Source organism: Mustelus asterias, chromosome 13 (genome assembly GCF_964213995.1).
Source record: "Mustelus asterias chromosome 13, sMusAst1.hap1.1, whole genome shotgun sequence".
NCBI lineage: Eukaryota > Metazoa > Chordata > Chondrichthyes > Carcharhiniformes > Triakidae > Mustelus > Mustelus asterias.
This window is the reverse complement of record NC_135813.1, coordinates 60,668,554-60,690,554: the sequence shown is the minus strand read 5'-3', so window position 1 is coordinate 60,690,554 and position 22,001 is coordinate 60,668,554. Positions and strand designations below refer to the sequence as shown.

Here is a 22,001-nt window from a genome sequence, read left to right as displayed (position 1 = left end):
CTCATTTTTATCTTTCCATGGGGCCCTGTTGGCCAGTCTTCCCTTCTATGTTTTGATACACAATATTAACTGCATTACAATGTAGATGCTGCTGAATGTTCCAAATAAACTGAATTGTAATGGGGATGTCACTTGGTTCTGAGTTTTGCCCAGACGCTTGTAACAATATAGCAGCTATGTTGTGAGAGTTTTCCACAATAATTTACACTGGATAATTACTGTGGGCACCGCATTCAAGATTATTAAGCAGCTAAGTCTATTAGTCACATTTGAGTCTGATCTGAGGCTTTAACAACAATACAATCAGGTTCTGCTCAAGAGGACATTCCAAGTGACTGAGGTCATGGAAATAGTGAAAAGCTCCTGCTAGAATACTGTTGTAAGACTGCTGTCTGGTGGGTACATGGTAGCATTAATTGGCCTGGGCAATAAAACAGAGCAAGCAGGTGACTCGAGGTGAACATTTAAGATACAGGTGACCACAAAGAATGGAAAGGTAAATCAAAACGGAAAAGGAAAAAAAGTACTCGACTAAAAGAGAGAAATCAATCAGAGCAAGTTAGGAAATGAACTGTGCCTGGCCAAAAAAAAAAATTGACACATAGAATGAGGAGAAATATGGAAATGGAAGAAAAGTGGATTCTGATAGGGAATACAGTAATCAAACTATATTGAAAGGAAGCAGTGAGCAAAGGGCAGGAGTTTAAAAAAGAAAGAGTGAGAAGTGAGAGTGATGCTCTACAGGGTTACGTGTCTGGGCCACTCCAGTTTGCTTTATACACAAGTAATTTGAACTAAAATCCATGGAACAATATACTGACAATTCCTCACTGGGTATTCCAAGTAACTGAGACCATGGAAATAGTGAAAAGCTCCTGCCAGATTATTTTTCCAAGACAACGGGTAGTCTGCTGCTTCACAGCGCCAAGGACCCATGTTAAATTCTGGCCTTGGGTGACTGACTGCCTGTGTGGAGTTTCACATTCTCTGTGTCTGCACAGGTTTCCTCCGGTTTCCTTTCACAGCTCAAAGATGTGCAGATTAGTTGGACTAGCCATGGTAAATGCGTGGTAATAGGGGAATGTAACGGTTAGGAGGGCTTGGGTGAGATACTCCATGAGTGTCGATGCAGACTTGATGGGCCGAATGGCCTCCTTCTGCACTGTAGGGATTCTATGACTATGTGCCTAGTTGGTACATGGTAGCATTGGTTGGCCTGGACTTTATGTATAACGGAATGGAGCATGCATGCATGTGACTTAAGGTGAAATTTGAGATACAATGGCCACAATACATTTAGGTTCAGTTAAAGTACGAGAAAAGTAAAAAGAGAAAAAGCAAGAAAGTACTTCACTAAAAAAGGAAAGTAAATTAATGCAAGTTAAGAAAGGAACCTTGGCTTTACCTGGCCGGATGGAAGAAAAATAATTGATAAATAGAACGTACTTTAATGAGGATAAAATATTCCAACAAAGGCTGTGAAAACTACAAGAATTCATAGATATGCTAGCAGGCTGGGTAGACAGGCAACTGATGCAATTTAATTGCTAAAAAATGTGAAATAATATATTTTGGAAGAGAATTACATTTGAAATGTTAAGATTTTAAAGGAAGGAAAGGAACTGGGATTTAGATATGCAGACACACTACTCAGTTTGAAATGTAATGAATGTGTAAAGAATGATGGTCAAATTCACTGATGGACGAAATGATGATTGGAGGACATCAATTTAAAATGGTCATAAAAATTAGAAGAGGGTTCCAAAAAATCCTTTTCACGGAGTGCACGAAAATGTGAAATTCTCTGTCAAAGTTGTCGAAAGGCAAGTCCACAAACCCTTTTAAAAACGTTGCCTTGAAAAGGAGGAATTTTTGAAGGATTTGGGAAGCAAGCAGGAAAACAGGATTAAGCACAGTGACTCATGGAAATAACATAGCACTGACTTGATAAGGTAAATGGCCTATTTCTGTTCTGTGACACTCCAAAATACCACATATATAATAATGGAACTTAACTTGTCCAATCACAATAATGCAGCGCTGACAAGAGCAGGTGAGTAACTCGCCTCCTGGCTCCCCTAAGCCTGTCCGACAATGCACAAATCAGGACAATGATAGAATACCCTCCACATTCCAGGCTGAGTGCAGCTCCAGCAACACTGAAGCAGTCCAACATGGTCCAGTATAAAAGTAACCCATTTCATTTATACCCATCACTACTGGCAAATGTGCAAAAGGTCTGATTGAAAACTAAAACCACGTTTTCTTAAACTTTGTCTCTATTAAAACCAAGTCAACCGAGAAAAACCACAGTGCCTCATAAAGGGTGACATTACTACCAGGTAAAATTCTACTTATTTCAACCTCGATGCACCCTGAATGGTACCCATGTTCCTCTCTCCTTGCCATGATATGCTTATCCACCTGGTATTTACTTTGGGGAATCTTACCAAGCGGACACTATTAATCTGGGAGCTGGCATGGTGGCAGGTATTCAATCACAAGAACTTCACATTCAAATTGAATTCTGTCTTTGGATAGATGGCCACAAGGCTAATGCAACTAGATAAGGTATTATGGCAGAGTCCAGGGAACAAAACCTGGGCGTTTCCTTGTCTGTGTGGCTTAGCTATTTACTAAGCAGTGGTGAAAGTTCAAACATTTCTACATTAAATACAAATTTTTTACCTCCAACTTTGCATATCACCATTAATTGGCACACTCTGGAAACATAGGAACAAGAAGATGGCCAGTCAACTCTCAAGGTGTTTCATCATTCAACCTGACCACGATTATCTGTTCCACAACTCCATATCTTTTGATACTCTTTTCCAACAAAAAACTATTGATCTCAATTTTGAAAATTCTAATAGGTCCATCATCCACAAAGGAAAACAAGCTTCTGATTTCTATTACTGTGTGAGAAAAAGTGCACCCTGCCTCGAATGGCCTGGCTCCAGTTTTATTATAGCCTCTTGCTCTGGATTTCCATCACCAGGGGATACTGTTTCTCCGTTTCTATCTTATCAAATCATTTATCCTTTTAAACACCTTCTCAAGGGCAATTAGGGATGGACAATAAATGCTGGTCTAGCCAGCGAAGTCCACATCCCTTGAATGAATAAAAACTACATCTCCCTTTAATCTTCCAATCTCAATGGAATTCAAAGACAGTATGCAACTTAAGCACTGGTCCCTTGAGATAAAGGCCAACATTTCATTTGCCTTTATTGATTAGTTTTTGCACCTCTGCATTAACTTATAGTAATTTGTATACATAAACACCTAAATTTATTGCCCCTCCATAGTTCTGAATTGCTCATATCACAGAAAATAACAGTTTAATGTTGAAGGCGATTCTTATTTTCTAGCTTGCATTTTCCTTAGGTTGATTGGTTACAGGCAGCAGCAGCTCCCTAGTACCTCATCCAATAAGCTATGCTTCGTCTGAATAGACTGTGGACTGTCATTGTTTACTGTGCCCAATAGGGGACAGTGATATCACACAGAGATCATGGGTTGACTGTTCTTTTGGTACTCCTTATATTAGAAGGTGTAGATGCCAACTGCAGTACAATCCACTGTTCCAGTTCAGAACAGTTAATTCAACGTAGACACAGGAGAGAAGCTATGATAGTTACACACCCACTAAACCAACAGGATTCTGCAATCTTTGAAGTTAAATGTTCACGCATGAAGATAAATACTGGATTGAGAATACATGAGTAAAAAAAACAACTCGTGATAGAAATTTCCATCAAACATACATGTTTGATGGAGAGAAGGAGCATTCAAAATATCATAACTAACCTGCCAACACGCTTCAGCCGCTCCGAGCGGAAATTTTCGTAGTGCAAATCCTGGGTGACTTCCTGTAGATCCTGCATGTGCGTCCTGAAAGAACACAGCAAGGGTTTAAATATACAATTCTAATAAGTCATTTTTCTCCTCTTCTCTCCTGCTTTCCTATTTTCAACAATCTTGGAATGCAAATGAAGAAGCTTGCTGATGGGGTTGCTGGAGTTTCTTGGGCAGTAGAGTTGCTTTATTATTTCAACTCAGTCATCTATCATGCAAAACTGCTAGACCTAGCAGCCAGTCAACCTTTAAGGGTCCAACTCTGTTCATCTCCAATGAGTACATGTCAGCACTTTCCAGTGTTAGAGTTCTCTTGGGTAACAGCAATCTAAAGGCACACTCAGTCGACTTTTTACACAAACAGCGCTGGACACCATGCATCCAATACAAGGTCTTTAATTACTTGTGCACAAGGAGAACTCTCTACGGCCAACACAGAATGGCCGGAGCAGTTCTGAGGTTCCAGAGAAACAGCTCAGCAGTTATAGTCAATTACAGCAATCAGGAACAAGAGATTTTTCACATCTTTCATTTAACATGCATATCCACCAATCATAGCTTAGCCTTTTGCTCTCTCTTATCCAATAGAAAACCATCCTTCATTAGCATATATCTGCATATGTTGCTATTTGGCAATCACCGTGGTAACTTGTTCTTTGTTTTCATCCTGCTGTCCTAACCTGGAATGTAGTGTTTATGGAACAAGGTTTTAGATATACCTCGCTTTGTCCTGCGTACGTCAGTGTTGGCCTTACTGAAGGCCGTGTTTGGCTAATAATCATTTTCCATTACTTGACAGAGTTTTTTTTTGACAATTATGGAACTTTAATTTTTCACAATTGTTGTAACCTAACTTCCACACTTTCCTCGTTTGTGTCCCTTATGGACAACCTTTTGGGCCCTCCACGAGCTCTACGCACATTAGTTTTCTAAATTCTTCCTCGGCTGATTCGTAGGCTGGGAGGAGACGAGGAACTGGGCTGTGGATAGGATCACGAGGACAGCAAATAGAACGGATGTAGCAAGAGACACATTGGATAACTACATACAGGACAATGAGCATGGCCAGGCCCACAACAGGTATTTGAGAAGAGTCTTGAGAAAGCCTTCAAACCACCAACAATGTTAGGAAGCCAACCCCACCAGTCAGATGACTTTTCCTGAGCAATTGAGTGCAGGAGGCGCGCCTGCTCCTGAATAGTATGCACATCGGTCTCAATCCTATAATCCACATTGACGTAGAAGCTGCATGTCTCATTAACAGCCAACAATCAGTGGATAATGATCAAAAATAAGAACCCTGGCTGATTCTTTCCCAGATTTGACGCAGTAAAGCCAGTTGGCTTGTCACACTGTAGAAGATCAGGCAATTCCATCCAAACTGGGTATCAAAGCTGGTACCTTCCTACTGGTATGGCAATATGACATTGAATCATGGATTTCCCGACTGCACCACCTGGGATTCCTGGTGTTTTAAAAATGCAGCATCAGTTCAATTTAGAATGAGTATATTGGTCTGATTTGATCCAGATTTGCATTCACATACCTTCCCATTCAACTGAAATGGTAATCTGTTTAAAGCAATGGCTCAGACACAGGTGGAATAGTGGAAGCCACATTATATTAAAACAAATTAAAGTCAAAGAAACAGTGTAGTAGATTCACCATGAGTATACTAGAGAGACAAAAATGTAGTTACAAGTAAAGACTCTAAATACGGAACTATTCAAATGCAGCCAAGATGTTCAGTGGAGGTTTAATAGAGGGTAGAATTTAGTGAGAAGCAATCACGAATTTAAAATCATGAATGAACAAGGAGATGTGAGAAGAAATTTTTAACAATTCTCTGCACCAAGAAATATCAATGTCCCACAGGGACAGGCTGTTGTGGCTAATGTAGCTTTCAGAAAGATTAATTCATTATTAAGGATGTCGTAACAAGGCACTTAGAAAATCATAATATGATTAGGCAGAGTCATCATAGTTTTATGAAAGAGAAATAATGTTTGACAAATCAATAAAGATTTTTTTAGGTTAATTAGCAGTGTACCAGTGGGCATAGTCTTTTTGGATTTTCAAAACCCAGTCAACCATGCACCACATGAATGCTTACAACACAAGATAGGGGCTCATGGGATTGGGGTAATATATTAGCTTGGATTGAGGATTGGTTAGTAGTCAGAAATCAAAGTGCAAGAATAAATGGGTCATTTTCAGACTGGCAGATTGTTACTAAGGGGATGCCACAAGCATCACTGCAGGCATCTAAACTATTTACAATATATATTAATGTAGAGAAAGGGATCAATTGCAAAATATCCAAGTTTGCTGACAATGAAAAGCAAGATGGGAAAATAAGCAGTGAGACAAGGAGTCTGTGGGGGGATTATAGAGAGGCTAAGTAAAAGGGCAGGAAGGGAGCAATTTTAAAAAATTCATGAGATGCAGGTGTCACTGACTAGACCTGCATTTATTGTCCATTCCCAATTGCTATGGAGAAGAAGGTGGTGAGCCACTTTCTTGAACTCCTCAGTTCAAGTGGTGTAGGAACAACCATAGTGTTGTTAGGTAGGGAGTTCCAGGATTTTGACCCAGCAAAAGTAAAATAAAATCAATATAGTTCCAAGTCAGGATGGCATGTGGCTTGGAGGGTGGGTGGCATGCCCATCATCTGCTGCCCTTGTCCTTCTAAATAGTAGAGATCACGGGTTTGTAAGGTGCTATCAAAAGGAATCTTGGCAGGTTGCTGCAGTGCATCTTGCAGATGGTACACACTGCTCTCACTGTGCATCAGTGGTGCAGAAGTGGATGGTGAAGGTGGTGGATGGAGTACCAATCAAGCAGGCTGCTGTGTCCTGGATCACGCCCAGTTTCTTTTGAGTGTTGTTGGAGCTGCACTCTTCCAGGCAAGTGGAGAGTGTTCCATCATACTCCTGACTTGTGTCTTGTAGATGGTGGACAGGCTTCAGGGAGTAAGGAGGTGAATTAGTCTCTGTAGAATTCCTAGCCTCTGACCTGCTCTTGTAGTCATAGTATTTATATGGCTGGTCCAGTTCAGTTTCTGGTCAATGGAAACTCCCAGGATGTCAATTGTGGAGGATTCAGTGTCATGGGGAGATAGTTGGATTCTCTTTTATTGAAGATGTTTATTGTCTGGCACTGCAGGATTATTACTTGTCATTTATGAGCCTAAGCCTGAATATTGTCCAGCACATGCTACATATGGGTACAAATTACTTCAGTATCTGAGGAGTTGTGAATGGTGCTGAACATAGTGCAGTCATCAACAAACATCCTCATTTCTGACCTTATGGTGAAAGAAAGGTCATTGAGGTCAAACAGCTGAAGATGTTTGGGTTAGGAAACTACCCCAAAGAATTCTAGAGTGATGTTCTGGGGTTGAGATGATTGGCCTCCAACAACCACAACCATTTTCCTTTGTGCGAGGTATGACTACAACAAGGAGATTTCTCCCCCAATCTTCACTGACTCTAGTTTTGCTAGGGATCCTTGATGCCACACTTGCTCAAATGTTGCCTGGGTGGTTGCTCTCACCTCACCTCTGAAGTTCAGTTGCTTTGTCTACATTTGGAGGTCAGGAGCTGAGTGGCCCTGATGGAACAAAAACCGAGTACGTGTCAGCAGATTATTGTTGAATAAGTGCCGCTTGATAGCACTGTCGATGATACCTTCCATCATTTTAATGATGATCTTCGACTGATGTGGCAGCAATTTGTTGGTTTGGATTTGTTCTGCTTTTTGCAGACAGGACATAGCTGGGTAAATGCCAGTTTTGTAGCTGTACTGGCACAGCTTGGCTGAGTTGTGGTCAATTCTGGAGCTCAAGTCTTCAGTTCTATTGCTGAAATGCTGAGGGCCCATAGCCTATGAGGTATCCAGTGCTTTTTCACTTGGGAAAATGCAAGATTATTCACTTTTGTAGAAAGAATAGGAAAATATTTTATCAATTAAAATATATATTTTAAATGGTGTCCACAGGCATCTGGATGTCCATGCATACAAAACAAAGTTCACATGCAGGGGACAGCAACTAGGAAGACAAATGGCATGTTGACTTTTATTACAAGTTGGTTGGAGTAAAAGAGTGAGGAAACCTTGCTGCAATTGCCGAGAGTTTTGGTGAGACTATACCTGGAGTACTGTGTTCATAAGGAAGGATATAGCAGGGAGGGGCTTCACTAGATAAGGGTTGCCAGTGAGGAGAGATTGAATAGAGTGGACCTATACTCTCTGGAGTTTATAAGGATGAGCCACGATCTTATTGAAAACACACAAGATCCTGAGGGCTTGACAGGATAGATGCCGAGAGGCTATCTCACATGGCTAGAAAGTCTAGAATTAGGAGGCACAGCCTCCATTGCCCATAGTACTGAGATAAGGTGAAATTTCTCCACTCAAAAGAGTGGTGAATCTTTGAAATTCTCTATCCTAGAAGGCTGTCAATAATTCACTCATGGCTGCTAGAAATGGAGAATGATCCTAGCCGGCAATTTCATAAAAGTCTTGCTGACAAGTAACAATTCATACGGCTCAAGGTAGACAAGCTTTGCTCTAACTGAAGTTTTTATTGGCTGTTCAAGCCCTACAAATGATCACTGAATTTGCTTCAAGGCAGTTTGAAACATATTCAAGGAGATTGATAGATTTTTGAACTCTGAAGGAATTAATGGATATGGGACTTGGGTGGGAAAGTAGAGTTGAGGTTGAAATCGGCCAAAATGTAAGTGGATGATGGAGCAGGCTCAAGGGGCCATGTGGCCTACTCCTATTTTCTTATGTAGAAGGATCAATACACATTTGAAAAGGAGAGATAAAGGGTCATGGGGAGATAGCACAGCAGCAAAGTGAACACACAGGATGAGCCAAAAAACTTCCTTTCATGCTGTGGTCAGTAAGTTATTTACAAGTGCTTGATTACGTGATGCACTGCACAGCTTACACCAGCACTGAGGGTAGATCTTCCCTCAGTAAGAATGTGCCAGTATCACATGATTCGCCAGCCCGACAGTGGTTAAATCACACTTCAACTTTTACTTCCCCATCAAAACTCCATTATAACTCTAATCACATTTAAGTTCCTTGCATTTTTTCCTACATATCCCATCAGTTCTGTTGCTCCAAAATAACACAAAATTCAGAATATTGAACTATTTGGCAACACCCAAAATAGTTTCAGACATAATCTTAAATCAATTTAAATCAGTTGTAAACATTTACCCTCTATCCCCAAGAATCCTATCCATATGTACCATTACAGAGTCGGATGCCGATGTACTGCATGGGATAAAAGGGCAACACTATTAATAACATCTTTGTAACACCATCACCTACTGGAAAACTGAAGGTGGTAAATCTGCCACCACTTACATTGTCCATGCTTAGCACAGGCAACAGCTGTATTGGGTAAATGCTGCTGACCATTTGCCATTGCCAAAGGAGTAGATTACAAATAAGATGCTTATAATGTATTAAGCACATCAAATACTGATTTCGGGCAATTCATTCAGCAAGTTTGTAGCCTGTACTTATCCACTTGCCCTGCTGATTTCAACCAAATTTGGGTCTTCAAAACAGTTTCAATTAACTTTCCAACCTCGTTAACCTGCAATTACCTTTTGCAATGAGTCTGATACAACTTTGAATAATTAGAGGCAGGGGCTATGTGAGAAAATGTTGGATCATTACCTTTAACGCAAATGCCTACCTCAGGCCCTTTCCTGTGTCCGAGTCTTGTATGAGCTGATCCCTGCAACCCCCTCAGCCACCAGGGGGCCAACCATTCCAATAATTCACTCACGGCTGCTAGAAATGAAGAATGATCCTAGCCGGCAATTTCACAAAAGTCTTGCTGACAAGTAGCAATTCATATGGCTCAAGGTAGCCAAGCTTTGCTCCAACTGAAGTTTTTATTGGCTGTTTGAGCCCTACAAATGATCACTGAATTTGCTCCAAGGCTGTAAAATAAGTTTCCTGGAGCCAAGCGTGTCAACACAGATTCAAAACCACTTATTTCTCTTGTGCCAATCTCCCCATTGAGGTACCTGTCAAGTTGTCCAATCAAGTTTTGTAGTATACTCGGAAGAAAAGTGGTTGTGTGATTGGATCTAACTGCCTGTGCAGTCCCTTAGCTAAAGCTGGTATCTGCTTAGGTGCAGGCAGGGTTGATGCAGCACACAGTTATACCCTTCACCAACAGAGGGTATTGGCTCAATTCTGAAAAGATGTGAGACATCAAGTTTGATCAATCTTCAAATTTCGCCTCAACTTCGGATTTTTTCACAAATTAGGTCTTCCTTCAAATCCCATAATAGAAAAGGTCAAGCAGACATCTGGGGAGCGAGTCTCCCATCCCGCTGTGGGCCGGGAGATTGTCGCATTGGCCGATTTGCGGGGATCACGCCCCACTAGATTTTTCCCAGTGCCGGATTTCTTCCGGCATCAGATCCGCGTTGGAAAACTGTGGGGAGGCACAAAGATATTTAAATGGCATTTGAATATGGTTTCAATATGATTAGCAGGCCTGGGATTGAAGTCTCCGGGCCCACTAGCATCTGCCACCTCCCCCCACCACTGGAGCGGGGTTTTGAGTAACTCCCCATTAACGTGTATCAGTGGCCCGGAGTGAAGGGGGGCATTCGGGGACCCCCGGAATTGGAGGGGGGGGGGGGGGAGAAAAAGAGAGGAGGAAGAAATCGGCACTGTGGGCGGCTGGCCAGCGATTGAGCTTGCCAGCAATCAGGAGGCCGTCAGTGTGGGGCCATTGCTCATGCGCCGATCTCGGCACTGACAGATTGGCACGTGCGTAGAAGCCCACTCAACGTGATTTCAGCCTCTCCAGCAGGGGATAGGCCCCGCCCCCTGAAATCTAATGATATTCACACTAGTGGCCTCTGCAGTGCACAGTGTGTGGGAGATTCTTTACTGAACTCCCACTGAAAAAAAAACGTGAATTACTCCAGTTTTCATGCGAAACTGACACTTTTGTTTGGGAGAATTCCGGCCTTGACCATTTAAAATGCAAATATTTTCCACCAAAATATTTATCAATAATTGGTGCAAAAGTTTAAAAAATCATGCCTTCTTTTCTTTGCCCATTTTCTCTTTTCCCCTTCCAAAGAGACCATTTCCTTGCTGGCTTCTATTCCACTTCGCTGGTTACATTCTTAAGATTTTACCCAAGAGACTGCAGGTCAGTTCCAGGCTATTTTAACACGGGAGGCATCATAGCAAAGTCCAATACTAGTCTCACCTGATGCCCACACATATGTAATTCTAGCTGTACTGGATAACAACCAAGAGTGGGGAACATGATTAAATTTCTTATACTTGCACCAAGACTGCAGAGGACAATTATGAGGTTAGTTGCTGCCCTGATTGATATCAAGTAATTCAGCATAAACTCAAAATCAAAACAGGGAATTTGCTGGTCTGATGATTCTGGTGCTCACTGGAATAGCTAAACAGAACTTGTGTAATAAGAAAAGTCCGCAGAAAGCAATGTGGATACATCTCAAGGAATAAAATTTCAGATGAAGTTGCAACATTATAGATTTTACTTTGCATCACTGTTACAATAATCTGATACTTAGATTCTCTTCTACATCATAGAGGATGATTTTGTGCACAAGGTTAGAATGAACGTCAGTTCCTCCCACAATCCAAGAGAGAGGTTCATGTTAACTGATCTGTAACACGCGGGGGAACCTTGAAATGCACTGCTGCATATTTTGAGTAGGAATATTCTTAGTCCCCACTACTCACAGGGAACATCTTGGTGTTAATGCAATTTGCGCCAATTTACAAAAAAGTAAACCAGCATATTCTTCACTTAGCAACTGCCTCTAATTTTTAGCAGTTTCCTCCAGAATCTCACCAGTAAAAATGAGGCTGTATGTTTGTCATGAAAGCAATATTGTAAATATTGAAGAAACGAACATTCACCGCAGTTTATGTACTTTAATATATTTTATGAATAAAATATATTTGTGAGAAAAAGGTCTCTTCACTTTCTATTGAAACTGTTTGAAGAGCTGCCTTTGGCTGAAGAGTCTTTTAAACAGGTAAATACAGGTTAAGAGTTTATTCATCTACCCAAAATAGCTTAAGTGCTTCCTTGATAATTGACTCCGGCAATAATGAAAAATGGTCAAGGAGTATTTGGCCAATATCAGCGGCTCCACATGCTAAGCATGGATAGTGTCAAGCGGTGAGGGCTGTATTAACATGCAACACCTCTTCTTTCATTCTTTTCACAAGGATCAGAGTGGAATTTGGATTTCCAAGGCCCCCACTCTCTATGAAGCTCCTAAAAATAGGCACCAAGTGCCTCACTTACAGCCAGGCCAAAACTTTGTGTGTGCAAGAGAAGGCTGTGAATACGTGAATGTAAACCTGGTGCAAGTTACCCAAAATATTCACTGTGCCAAATTTCAAATGTTCACCTTAAGCCATGCTCCCAGCATTAAATTTGTCTGTATAAAAATGGGCACATAACTAACATACAGCCTAGCCTACTGTGGATTTCTTCTTAAAGTCAAGTCAATATCTACTTAGAAGTAAAATCAAGGGGGTGATAAATAGAAGAATGCAAATATGTTTTCTGAACAGCACTGTTCATCAGTGAAAAGTTGACCTTCAGTAATGATATAGACTAAAAATGACCTGGGTGAGAAGAATGACTAATTAGAGAATCTAAATGAGCAGAAGAAAAGAGAAGTGATGAGGTTGATAAGAACAAGTATTTAGAACTCAATGAAATAGGCTGGATTGTGTGTGCTTGGAAATATAGATGGTAATAGATCACAAAGTAACTAAAGAACAACATGGCTAGATGATGTGAAGGAAAGAGGATTTGTATGGAGATAACATAGAGTATTGAAAAAAAGATCATAAACCTGAAACATTGACTTTTTCTTAGATTCTGCCTGACCGGCTGAGTATTTTCAACATTGTCAAATTTTCAGTTTCTGCAGTATTTGACGTTTGATATTTCCCCCCCCCACTGGATTTTTCCTCCTCCATATCTAATCTAAACTTTATGATTGAGGGGACAGTGATCAGTCTATGTTCCCCTCCTGACATAGAATCATACAGTGAAGAAGAGGCTCTTCGGCCCATCGGGTCTGTACCGACATGCGAGAGACACCTGAACTCCCACCTAATCCCGTCTAATACTCCAATGAAGGACCCGAGGGTGCTTTACTATGATAAAAGTGTTAGATAAGTGCAAGTCAGTGTTCTAATTTGAATTAACATAAATAATACAAGAATGGTGGAATTTTGAGCTATAACAATCAGCAACACAAGTTCAGAAGCTTTGAATTAAAGAGTAGATTGTGTCTGTCAATGCTGGAAAGCTTATGTTAATCTTATTATTTGGTTCTCCCGTTGGCCTTTCCTGTCTTGCTCTAAGGAGATCCCATGCATAACTTATTGAACAAAAAGTTAATTTAAATTTATCTAGCTGCTTTGTCCCCACTGCCCAAGTACACGCCAAATTTCTCATTGAGATTCCTTGACTGATGTGATCCATTTGACCCATCTCATTCCCCAGAACCAAATCCAGCAGTGCCTCCTTGCTCGCTGGTCCAGAAACACATAGATCTAGAAAATTCCAGTCACCAACTTCCAGAATGGAAAGGCACAGTGGAATATACAGACAAAGAAAACACATCCCTCAACCTACTGTTGCTTCCTAAATTAATCTGCATCTTTCCTACAACTCCATCTCGATCATCTCAATCAGATTCCCATCCCTGTTAAAATGACTATAACCAAACACGCAAACATCTTCTGTAACTGTGGTCACAGTCTTTGCAGATGGAGCATTTTGGCAGTGCAAACACAGTGGAGGGGCGAAACAAAAAAGGCTCACTACCTCAAATTCCTTAGTACCAGTGATACATTCAAGCTCAAGAGCTTCGAAATGTAAATAGCATGAATTGAAATCAGACCTCATCAAACATGGATGGTCAACATGGCAGCGCAGATTACTCCACTCAAACATCAAATTAATGTCTGACGTACAATATAGTTTTACTTACATGCACTCAATTACAAATCAGAGTTCGGCTTCTCCAAAGTCAGTATACTCACGTTTCAGAACACAAGATATTTTAAGCCGACTTGCCTGGTTTGAATTTAAACAAAAGCTTGTGGGATAACTGCTACCTGGTGCATTCTCTATGGCAAAACCTCTGCCAATTAGAGTCCACTTGCCAATCAAGCACTTCTTTATCATGCAATATAAACTGTTCCTCCCTTTGAAATTTGGTATTCTTGCGATTCTGTCCTGATGAGTGCAAGATGAAAAGCTTTGACAGCACGTCTCTTTTCAGCAATACATATTTGTCTAAGTATAGCTTATTTGAAGCACTTCTGGTGTGCCATGGGTAGCACCCCTACTTCTGAGCCAGAAGCTCAAGGAAAGTGCACAGTCAAACAGACTGGAATGTCAATTTGTGAACCCTTCCACATATGCCAAGGCAGGCGGTAAAAGAAGAGATTCTTGACCAGCCATGTGATGGAAACAACATTGGCAGCCTTGATCATCACTATCACAGGTCCAGTCTACAACACGTATGTAAAAGTACATGCTGCACAGCAACTCAGGATCCCTAGGGGGCTGGTTGGCTCAATTGGCTGGGCCTTTAGTGTGCATCTGATGCCAACAGCACCAGGTTTGATCCCTATTCTGACTGGGCAGATACAGGACTTGCCTCCTTGCCCTAGCTGTGATGAAGATTACAGCACTGAGAGTTGGACCTGCCTTTGAGCAGAGAAATTATGATAACTTATTTAGTTTGAAGCAAACAGTGAATAGGCCGAATCGGATTCTGTAAAGAGAATGAAATTACAATTGTAGTGCATTGTGCAGACAGTGGAGCTAATTTATTGCCAAGGTCCCAGAAACATTACATCAGATTCCTTGAGATGAACCAGAGGACACCACTGGCAGTATATTTTGCAAAAGATTTAAATGTGATGCAATTCAGGTAACAAAAGAATAGACACTCTAATGGCTCATTCAAAAGGGTGTCGTCCTAAAATCATCTCACAGACAACCAAAAGCAGTAACCCAGATCCCATGATTCTGTATAACAGCACGTCAAAACACTAACAATGCAGCAAGTGCCAAGCAGTTTGCTCCAGCAGGATCCTATGTTCAATCATGTGTCTGTGGTTGAAATATTTAATTTGAGAAAGCTTTATTATTGATGCTGGACCTGCACAGTGTGTCTCCACTGACAGATGGTACAAAGGACATCACTGCATTAGTGGCGAATACTTACACCAACATTGTGCGCAGTTTGAGAAAGTCGTTATGTTCTGGGTTCTCCACTTCAACCACACCCCACGGGTAAAGGCGACCTCTGATCTTTTTACCTTTCACCTCAATCAGCTGGTTGGAGCCAATCACAGCAAAGGGAACGCTGGCCTGGAAGGAAAAGAAAATTTGAATTTGATGGGTGCAAGAACAGGAATAGGCCATTTAGCTCCTTGTACATATTATGCTAATCAATCAGATAGTAAATAATGTTTATCTTAATCAACAGCTGGGTTTTGCAACACTTAATCGAAAACTATCAATCTTAGTTTTGAAATTTTCAGTGTTCCCAGCCTCATCAGCTTTTTTCAGGAAAGGGATTCCAGATTTCTAACATAAGCCTATGCTCAAAAGCCTAGCTCTAGTTTTAAGGTTATTCCTTCGTCTTCTGGCTTCCTCACCAAAGGAAATCGACTGACCCTATCAAATCCTTTAATCTTCTACACTCAAGGGAATACAATTCTAGTTTATGGAACCTGCCCTCATAATTCAACCCTTTTAATCCTGATAACATTCTGTTGAATCAACACCACACTCCCTCCAAGTCCATACATCCTTTCTAAAATGCAGCACACACAACTGAAAGCAATGCTCTAGATCGGGTCTAAGCAGAGCTTTATACAACACCAGCATGACATCTACGTCTTTGCATTCCAGGCCCCTTGACATAAAGGCCAACGTGCTATTAGCCTTTTAAAATGTTTGTAGCTGACCTGGACTTTTCCTGATTGTGGTACCTGGACCCCCAAATTTCTCTTCTTCTCCCTTGGTTTTTAATGTTCAGCATGAATTCTATAAACCATATCAAACAGATCCTTACAAAATATTGCGGATGCTGGGATCTGAAACAAATACAGAAAATGTTGAAAAATCTCTGCAAGTTTGACAGCATCTGTGGCGAGAGAATAGAACCAACATTGAGTCTAGATGACCTTTTGTCAGAAGTCTGACTAAGGGTCATCTAGACTCGAAACACTGGCTCTATTCTCTCCCCACAGATGCTGTCAGACCTGCTGGGGTTTTCCAGCATTTTCTGTTTTTGTTTGAAACAGATCCTTCCAGTTTTCACATTTACAAATAAATACAAAGGAAGCTAGGAATGCCAAAGTTTCTCTGGCTAAAAGGATTGTCACAATTGAATTTCAACTGTCACGAGAAGCTGGTTTAAACCAGTGTGAACTGCTCTCCACAGGTGAGGTGGGTCTGTTTCCCCTTGGAATCATCTACACAGTTATCGGGTCTGCTTGCCTCATCATGAACCCATTTGAAAATAAGTCTCTCCACTTTTCCCAAAGCCCACATTCTCTACACCTAAGTGGAAGTTGCCCCCACTCCACTCAGCAAACTCGCTTTCCACAGCCAGCTCCACTAGAATCTGATCACTTGCGCAATATGTAGTCAGTCACTACCCATTCATTAATGTCTTACCTTCAGAATCATGGTCTGTTCCTTGAACTCCTCATCCTCATCAGAGTCTGCATCAGGCAGCTGGTAGATTCTGATACCATGCTCAGTGATCTCATCGAGGATCTAAGGAACAAATTACAATTAGGGATCCCAGAAATGTGATAAATAAGCAGGATGGAAAATTTCAAACTTTATGGAGATTATTAAACTGGAGAGAATTGCATTTTAAAACAGAAGTTGTTGCACATGAGAAATGTTAAGCATTGAGATGACAGCAATCTTAGAAGCATACAGCATAGAAGGGAGTTACGGTGGCACAGTGGTCAGCACTGCTGCCAAGTCTGCATGGCCATGCTATGTCATCAGTGTCCATTAGTGTCATCAGGGGGACTAGCAGGGTAAATACGTGGGGTTACAGGGATAAGGCCTGGGTGGGATTGTTGCCGATGTAGGCTCATTTGTCAAATGGCCTCTTTCTGCACTGTAGGGATTCTATGATTTTAAGATCATTCAACTCACCCTGCCGGCAATTTGAAACATTCTCCAATTAGTCCCACACCCTTGCTGTTTCTGCAAAGCTCTGCAGATTTTTGTACTTCAATTATTTATCCAATTTCCTTTCGGAAGTTAACCACCTTGGGCAGTGCATCCCAGATCATCAAAACTCATTGTACAAGTAAAACTTCTCATCTCCCGTTTGGTTCTTGGCCAATTATTTTAAATCTTTGTTTTCTTTTTACTGTCCTCTTTACCAATGAGGCTGACAGTGCCATCATAGAATCCCTACAATGCAGGAGACTATTCAGCCCACTGAGTCTGCACCAACTCTGACAGAGCATCCCACCCAGGTCCTATCCCCATAGCGCCACATATTTACCATGCTAATCCCCCTAACCTACGCGCCTTGGGACATTGAAGGACAATTTAGCATGGCCTAGCCTGCACATCTTTGAACTGTGGGAGGAAACCGGAGCACCCAAACACAGGGAGAATGTACAAACTCCACACAGTCAACCATGGCCGGAATTGAACCCAGGTCCCTGGCATTGTGAGGAAACAGTGCTAAACACTCTGCCACCGTGCCACTGAACCGAAGTGCTACATGAGAATAAACAGCACCGACGAAGAAGTGAGAATAATCCCAATCTGAACAAAGGGGAGTGATACATTATATAGTAAAAATATTGACAGAAAATGGAACGCCTGAAGAGAGACAAACATACTCCTGGCTCATGTGGTCACACCCATAAACAAAGAGCAGCAAAATGTCTGCAGAGATGGAAAAATGTACAGATAGAATATTCCAGTGCGCTGAAGGCCATTTAAAAAAGTGTATATTTCAGGCCAAATCTCTGTAAAATAAACAGGTGAACAGTCCAAAGACTGTAGTGGTGCAGCAAAACAACTTGCAATCCAAATACAGATTTAACCATCTCCAGATAAAACGCATTATCGATTGCTTCAGAATTATTGTGCATGTTTCATAATTATTGTGGATATGGTCAGCACCAACATTTATCCAACTCAAAAGTCCCTCATTGATGCAACACAATTGTCGTTATGTGGGGATAGGTTGAACTTCCAGTTATCAATAATCAAGGAGCAATAAAGTAAAGTAGAACATGCAGCACAAAAACAGGTCATTTGGCCCAACTAGTTTATATTGGTATTTATATTCTAGGAGTCAATAATAATTCCTTCCCATTAGGAAATGACCCTTACATTAACAAGGAACAGGCCATTGCCACTTCACTCTCCTTACAGCCAAATATAACTCTCTCATTCAAAGGTGCAGGACCATTCATTGGATTTGTCACCCTAGCAACCGAAAGCTGCAAGACAGCAATTTCAAAATGCCAGTTCCAGATGGAAAACAGCACAGATAATTGATCCAGGAAAAAAGGATCAGGAATCCAGTTCATCTCACTAACTCTCTTCCCTCGCACATATTTAATTGAAAGCTGGATATCAGCAAAAATAGCAATACTCTCGTCGTGAATAGAATGTAATGTTAAATTAGTGAACATAATAGCTGAACTCACCCTGCATTTGGCACGTCCATATCATTACATTTCAGGCCGGCAGCCTCCATTTGGCCAGCTCACCCGTTTAACATTTTAGGCCCCTCTGTCTCCAGGAGGAGGCCCTGCTCACAGAGCTGCTGGTCAATCGGAGAGCAGCAGTTCTCTGCCATACCAGGATCGGGGGTTATTACCAGTACTAGAGGAGACTTTGGAGGAGGTGGGAGTCCTCCGATTACCACAAGAGCCTGAAAAGAGGCACTCCTATTCACTGACTAGCAGTCCAGAGAGTTAAACTTACTGGGCTACACGTTGAGGGCAGGCCTCCACCGCTACCTGAGAGAGCAGTGGTCAAGTGGAGGCTGCCTGCCCTTTACATTGGGGTTTGGGGAGCCACATAAAACTCAACCTTATGGAATGTAATGATATGGACATGCCATAGGCAGGTTAAGTGCAGCTATCATGTTCACTAATTTAACAGGATGAGCCCCTTAATTGGGAAAGAATTGCCCATTTAAGGGTCTCAGTTGGCCACAGGAAGGCCCCTACCACCTGTAAAATCATGGCTGAGCAGGCAGGCATGCTACTGATGGCACAGCAGCTTTATTTATGGGCCCATCTGTCTTTCCCTGCCCTGTAAAATTCAGCTTGTAGTATAGCTGAATACAATAGTCTTGATATGTTGCATTCTTGCTGAAATTATGTTGAAAGTAATGGAAAATGGATGGGATCAAATCAGATTTTTCAAATGCAGCACAAGAGACACTGCTTGTACAGACTGGTTTAAAGCCAATTAATCACTAGTAGTGCCCATTTCAGCTAGGTTCCATTTAACTAATTGACCTCAAAGCCAATTCCGAAGTATTTCAAGTGTTGATTTTTCAACCCCTTTTAAGGTGCAGATGCATATTTTGATGAATACCATCATCATCACTCAGGCAGGAGACAATCTGAAATTTATTTTTCCAGTCGACAACTGACATTAAAATTCCAACCCTAAACCAAATTAATTTAAATAAAAAATGACAAGCAGCAGGAATTTATCAGTGGATGCATCAGGGCGCAGGTTATCAATAAAGATATGTCCTCTTCTCCAGTGTGATGTGTTTGGATTAGATTCTGCTGGAGAGCTCTCTGGTGTTTTTTTATCTTTTCTTGGGTTGATTATGGATCTTGCTGACCTCCCACATCATATAATGTAAACAAACTGTGGGGCACTCACTGGGTCACTGGCTCCTGTCTCATTCCAGCTGACAACCCTGCACAGCATCAGCTCACACCAGCTACACAGCAGCTTCAGTTAATCCTGTAATTCTACAATTAACACACCTATGGCAGACAAGGCACAGAGACCACCAGCACACCCAGGTCAGAAAGACCACAATAATGTCCATCCCTTATACTCAATATCTGTTCTCAGTGCAAAACAACCTTTTTCCCTCCCCCCCCATTGCCGACACACAAGATGACCTTGTTACAAGATTTGTAGCAATTGGTCTTGACAATAAGTTTCTGCAGCTATATTATTAAAGCAGCAAATGATAACCTGCTCCTGCTCATCTTGCACAGGACAATACTGAGCAACTCTGCTAACAGTGAAATGCATCAATATGTAGACCCTCATTTTAAATAGGTCAGGTTCATTGTAAAACTAAACATCCTTTTGTCCACACGCTTGCAAATTCTTTACTCCAGAACTGTCTTCAGATTAACAAAAGTCAAACTCGGGGCTCATTAAGCAAACCAGCAATACATTTAGTCACGGGCTGATATAAACTGCCAGTCTGACTAATTACTTCCAATTCCCAACCTTTGAATCAGTAGTTCATTTGTCTTCTATTTTCACCCTTGTACCGAGAAGCAAATTTTTGTTTCATATTTTAGCAAACATTACATTTAAAGCTCTCCTCCCAGGGAATCAGAAAGAGGGCAGTGATAAATTGGCATGGGTATCAATTTTATTTCCCTCCCATCCCAAGTACGTGCATTCGTGCATGAACATGTTGGCTCACAGCTTCTTCCAAGAAGAACTTTAAAGCACAAATACACAGGAACAAAGGAAGACTGAGTACCAGTAAATATGCTGGAACATTGGTAACATAAATTACAAGACAACTCAATAGAACACACAGTCACTTTTACATAGAGGTACATTCAGGTCCATGAATGCAACATTTTTGGAATGTTGTTGCACGACAGTTTTCACCTTTTTAAAAAAGTTCTTATCCTTTGAATGTAGTAACTGAGGAATTTTACAGTTTAAAGTTAAAATCAGTCTTGTGTAATGAATATTCAACTGGCCATAAAGTAGCTCCTCATAAAATGTAATGGAGAGTCATAAGGGGATGCAACAGCTTTTGCTGTTTGTGAAAGTGGCTGTCATTCAAGCCAGGTCACAATACAAATACAGGCAAGAAAAGCCATTGGACTCTGCTTCAACTACCCATCCAGAAAGACCCAATAGTAGCCGCATCACTTTATCTTGACTACTCTATCTGGAAAGCCATTTCTCTTCGCATGGAGAACTACCTGACATCAATCCTAACAAACGTTTATAGTCTCAAATTTCAATTTTTAAGTAATTGTTCCATTTACCGTTTCAATATAATTTACTTTTTTAGTTCTATAAAAGATTACCTCCCAATTGCTTCCCATTAAAGTTACAAATGCCCACGTTTCTCCAGCCTCTTTATAATTCAACCCAATAATGCTAGGAGTTGGAGTCAACACTCTTCTTTGAATAACATCTCGAGTTCAAACGACTTGGTTACCAGAACTGGACACAGAATTAAATTTTGGATTTATAACAAACAAATGTAAATAATCTCTTCTTGCACAATGTGCTGTGACAAGAGCTATCCTAGAATTTAGTATGGCGAATTATTAGATTTGACAGTTCCACATCAGCTACAGTAGGGTGGGAAAGCTAAGTGGACTGGTGGTTAGTATACAATAGCCAATTCCCATTTGGATGACCTGAAAGACAATACAGCGAGTTAAAAACCTTGAAATAAATGGAGAGAAAAATTAAAAATTGGCATGCTCTTTTAAAATTAACAAGCTTCAATTTCTGAAGATTTTCAAGATTCATAATACATTTCATGCTCAAGGAGGGAAATAACATTGAAAATATGATGCGATCTGAGCATTACTTGGTTATGTGGTTCAAATTTGTTTTGTTGAACGTTGTTCAGTAGTGGTTGGACATGCCATTTGTCATCTCCCCAATCCTTATTTATCATTCATTATTCTAACATTCATTGAATATTACCAATTGTTACCTATTTTTTTCTTCCTTTGCACTTGTATACCTTGACCAACTCAACACCCAATCAAGTTCCTTAGATTCGACTGCTCATCTTCATTTG

At 41.0% G+C, this 22,001-nt stretch overlaps 1 protein-coding gene across 3 annotated transcripts in view; it reads right to left on the bottom strand.

Annotated features, from left to right (window-relative positions):
* Positions 1-22,001, bottom strand: part of LOC144502672 (septin-2) — a 139,750-nt gene that overhangs the window by 47,545 nt on the left and 70,204 nt on the right. For 2 of the 3 annotated variants that reach the window (XM_078226855.1, XM_078226856.1), the window contains exons 8-10: positions 16,634-16,735; positions 15,171-15,316; positions 3,768-3,894 (exon numbers count right to left, since the gene is read on the bottom strand). In XM_078226855.1, the coding sequence (XP_078082981.1) occupies positions 3,792-3,894; positions 15,171-15,316; positions 16,634-16,735 (351 nt within the window). In that variant the 3' untranslated portion in view covers positions 3,768-3,791. The remainder of the gene's footprint in view (positions 1-3,767; positions 3,895-15,170; positions 15,317-16,633; positions 16,736-22,001) is intronic. The other variant, XM_078226857.1, reaches the window with a different exon arrangement.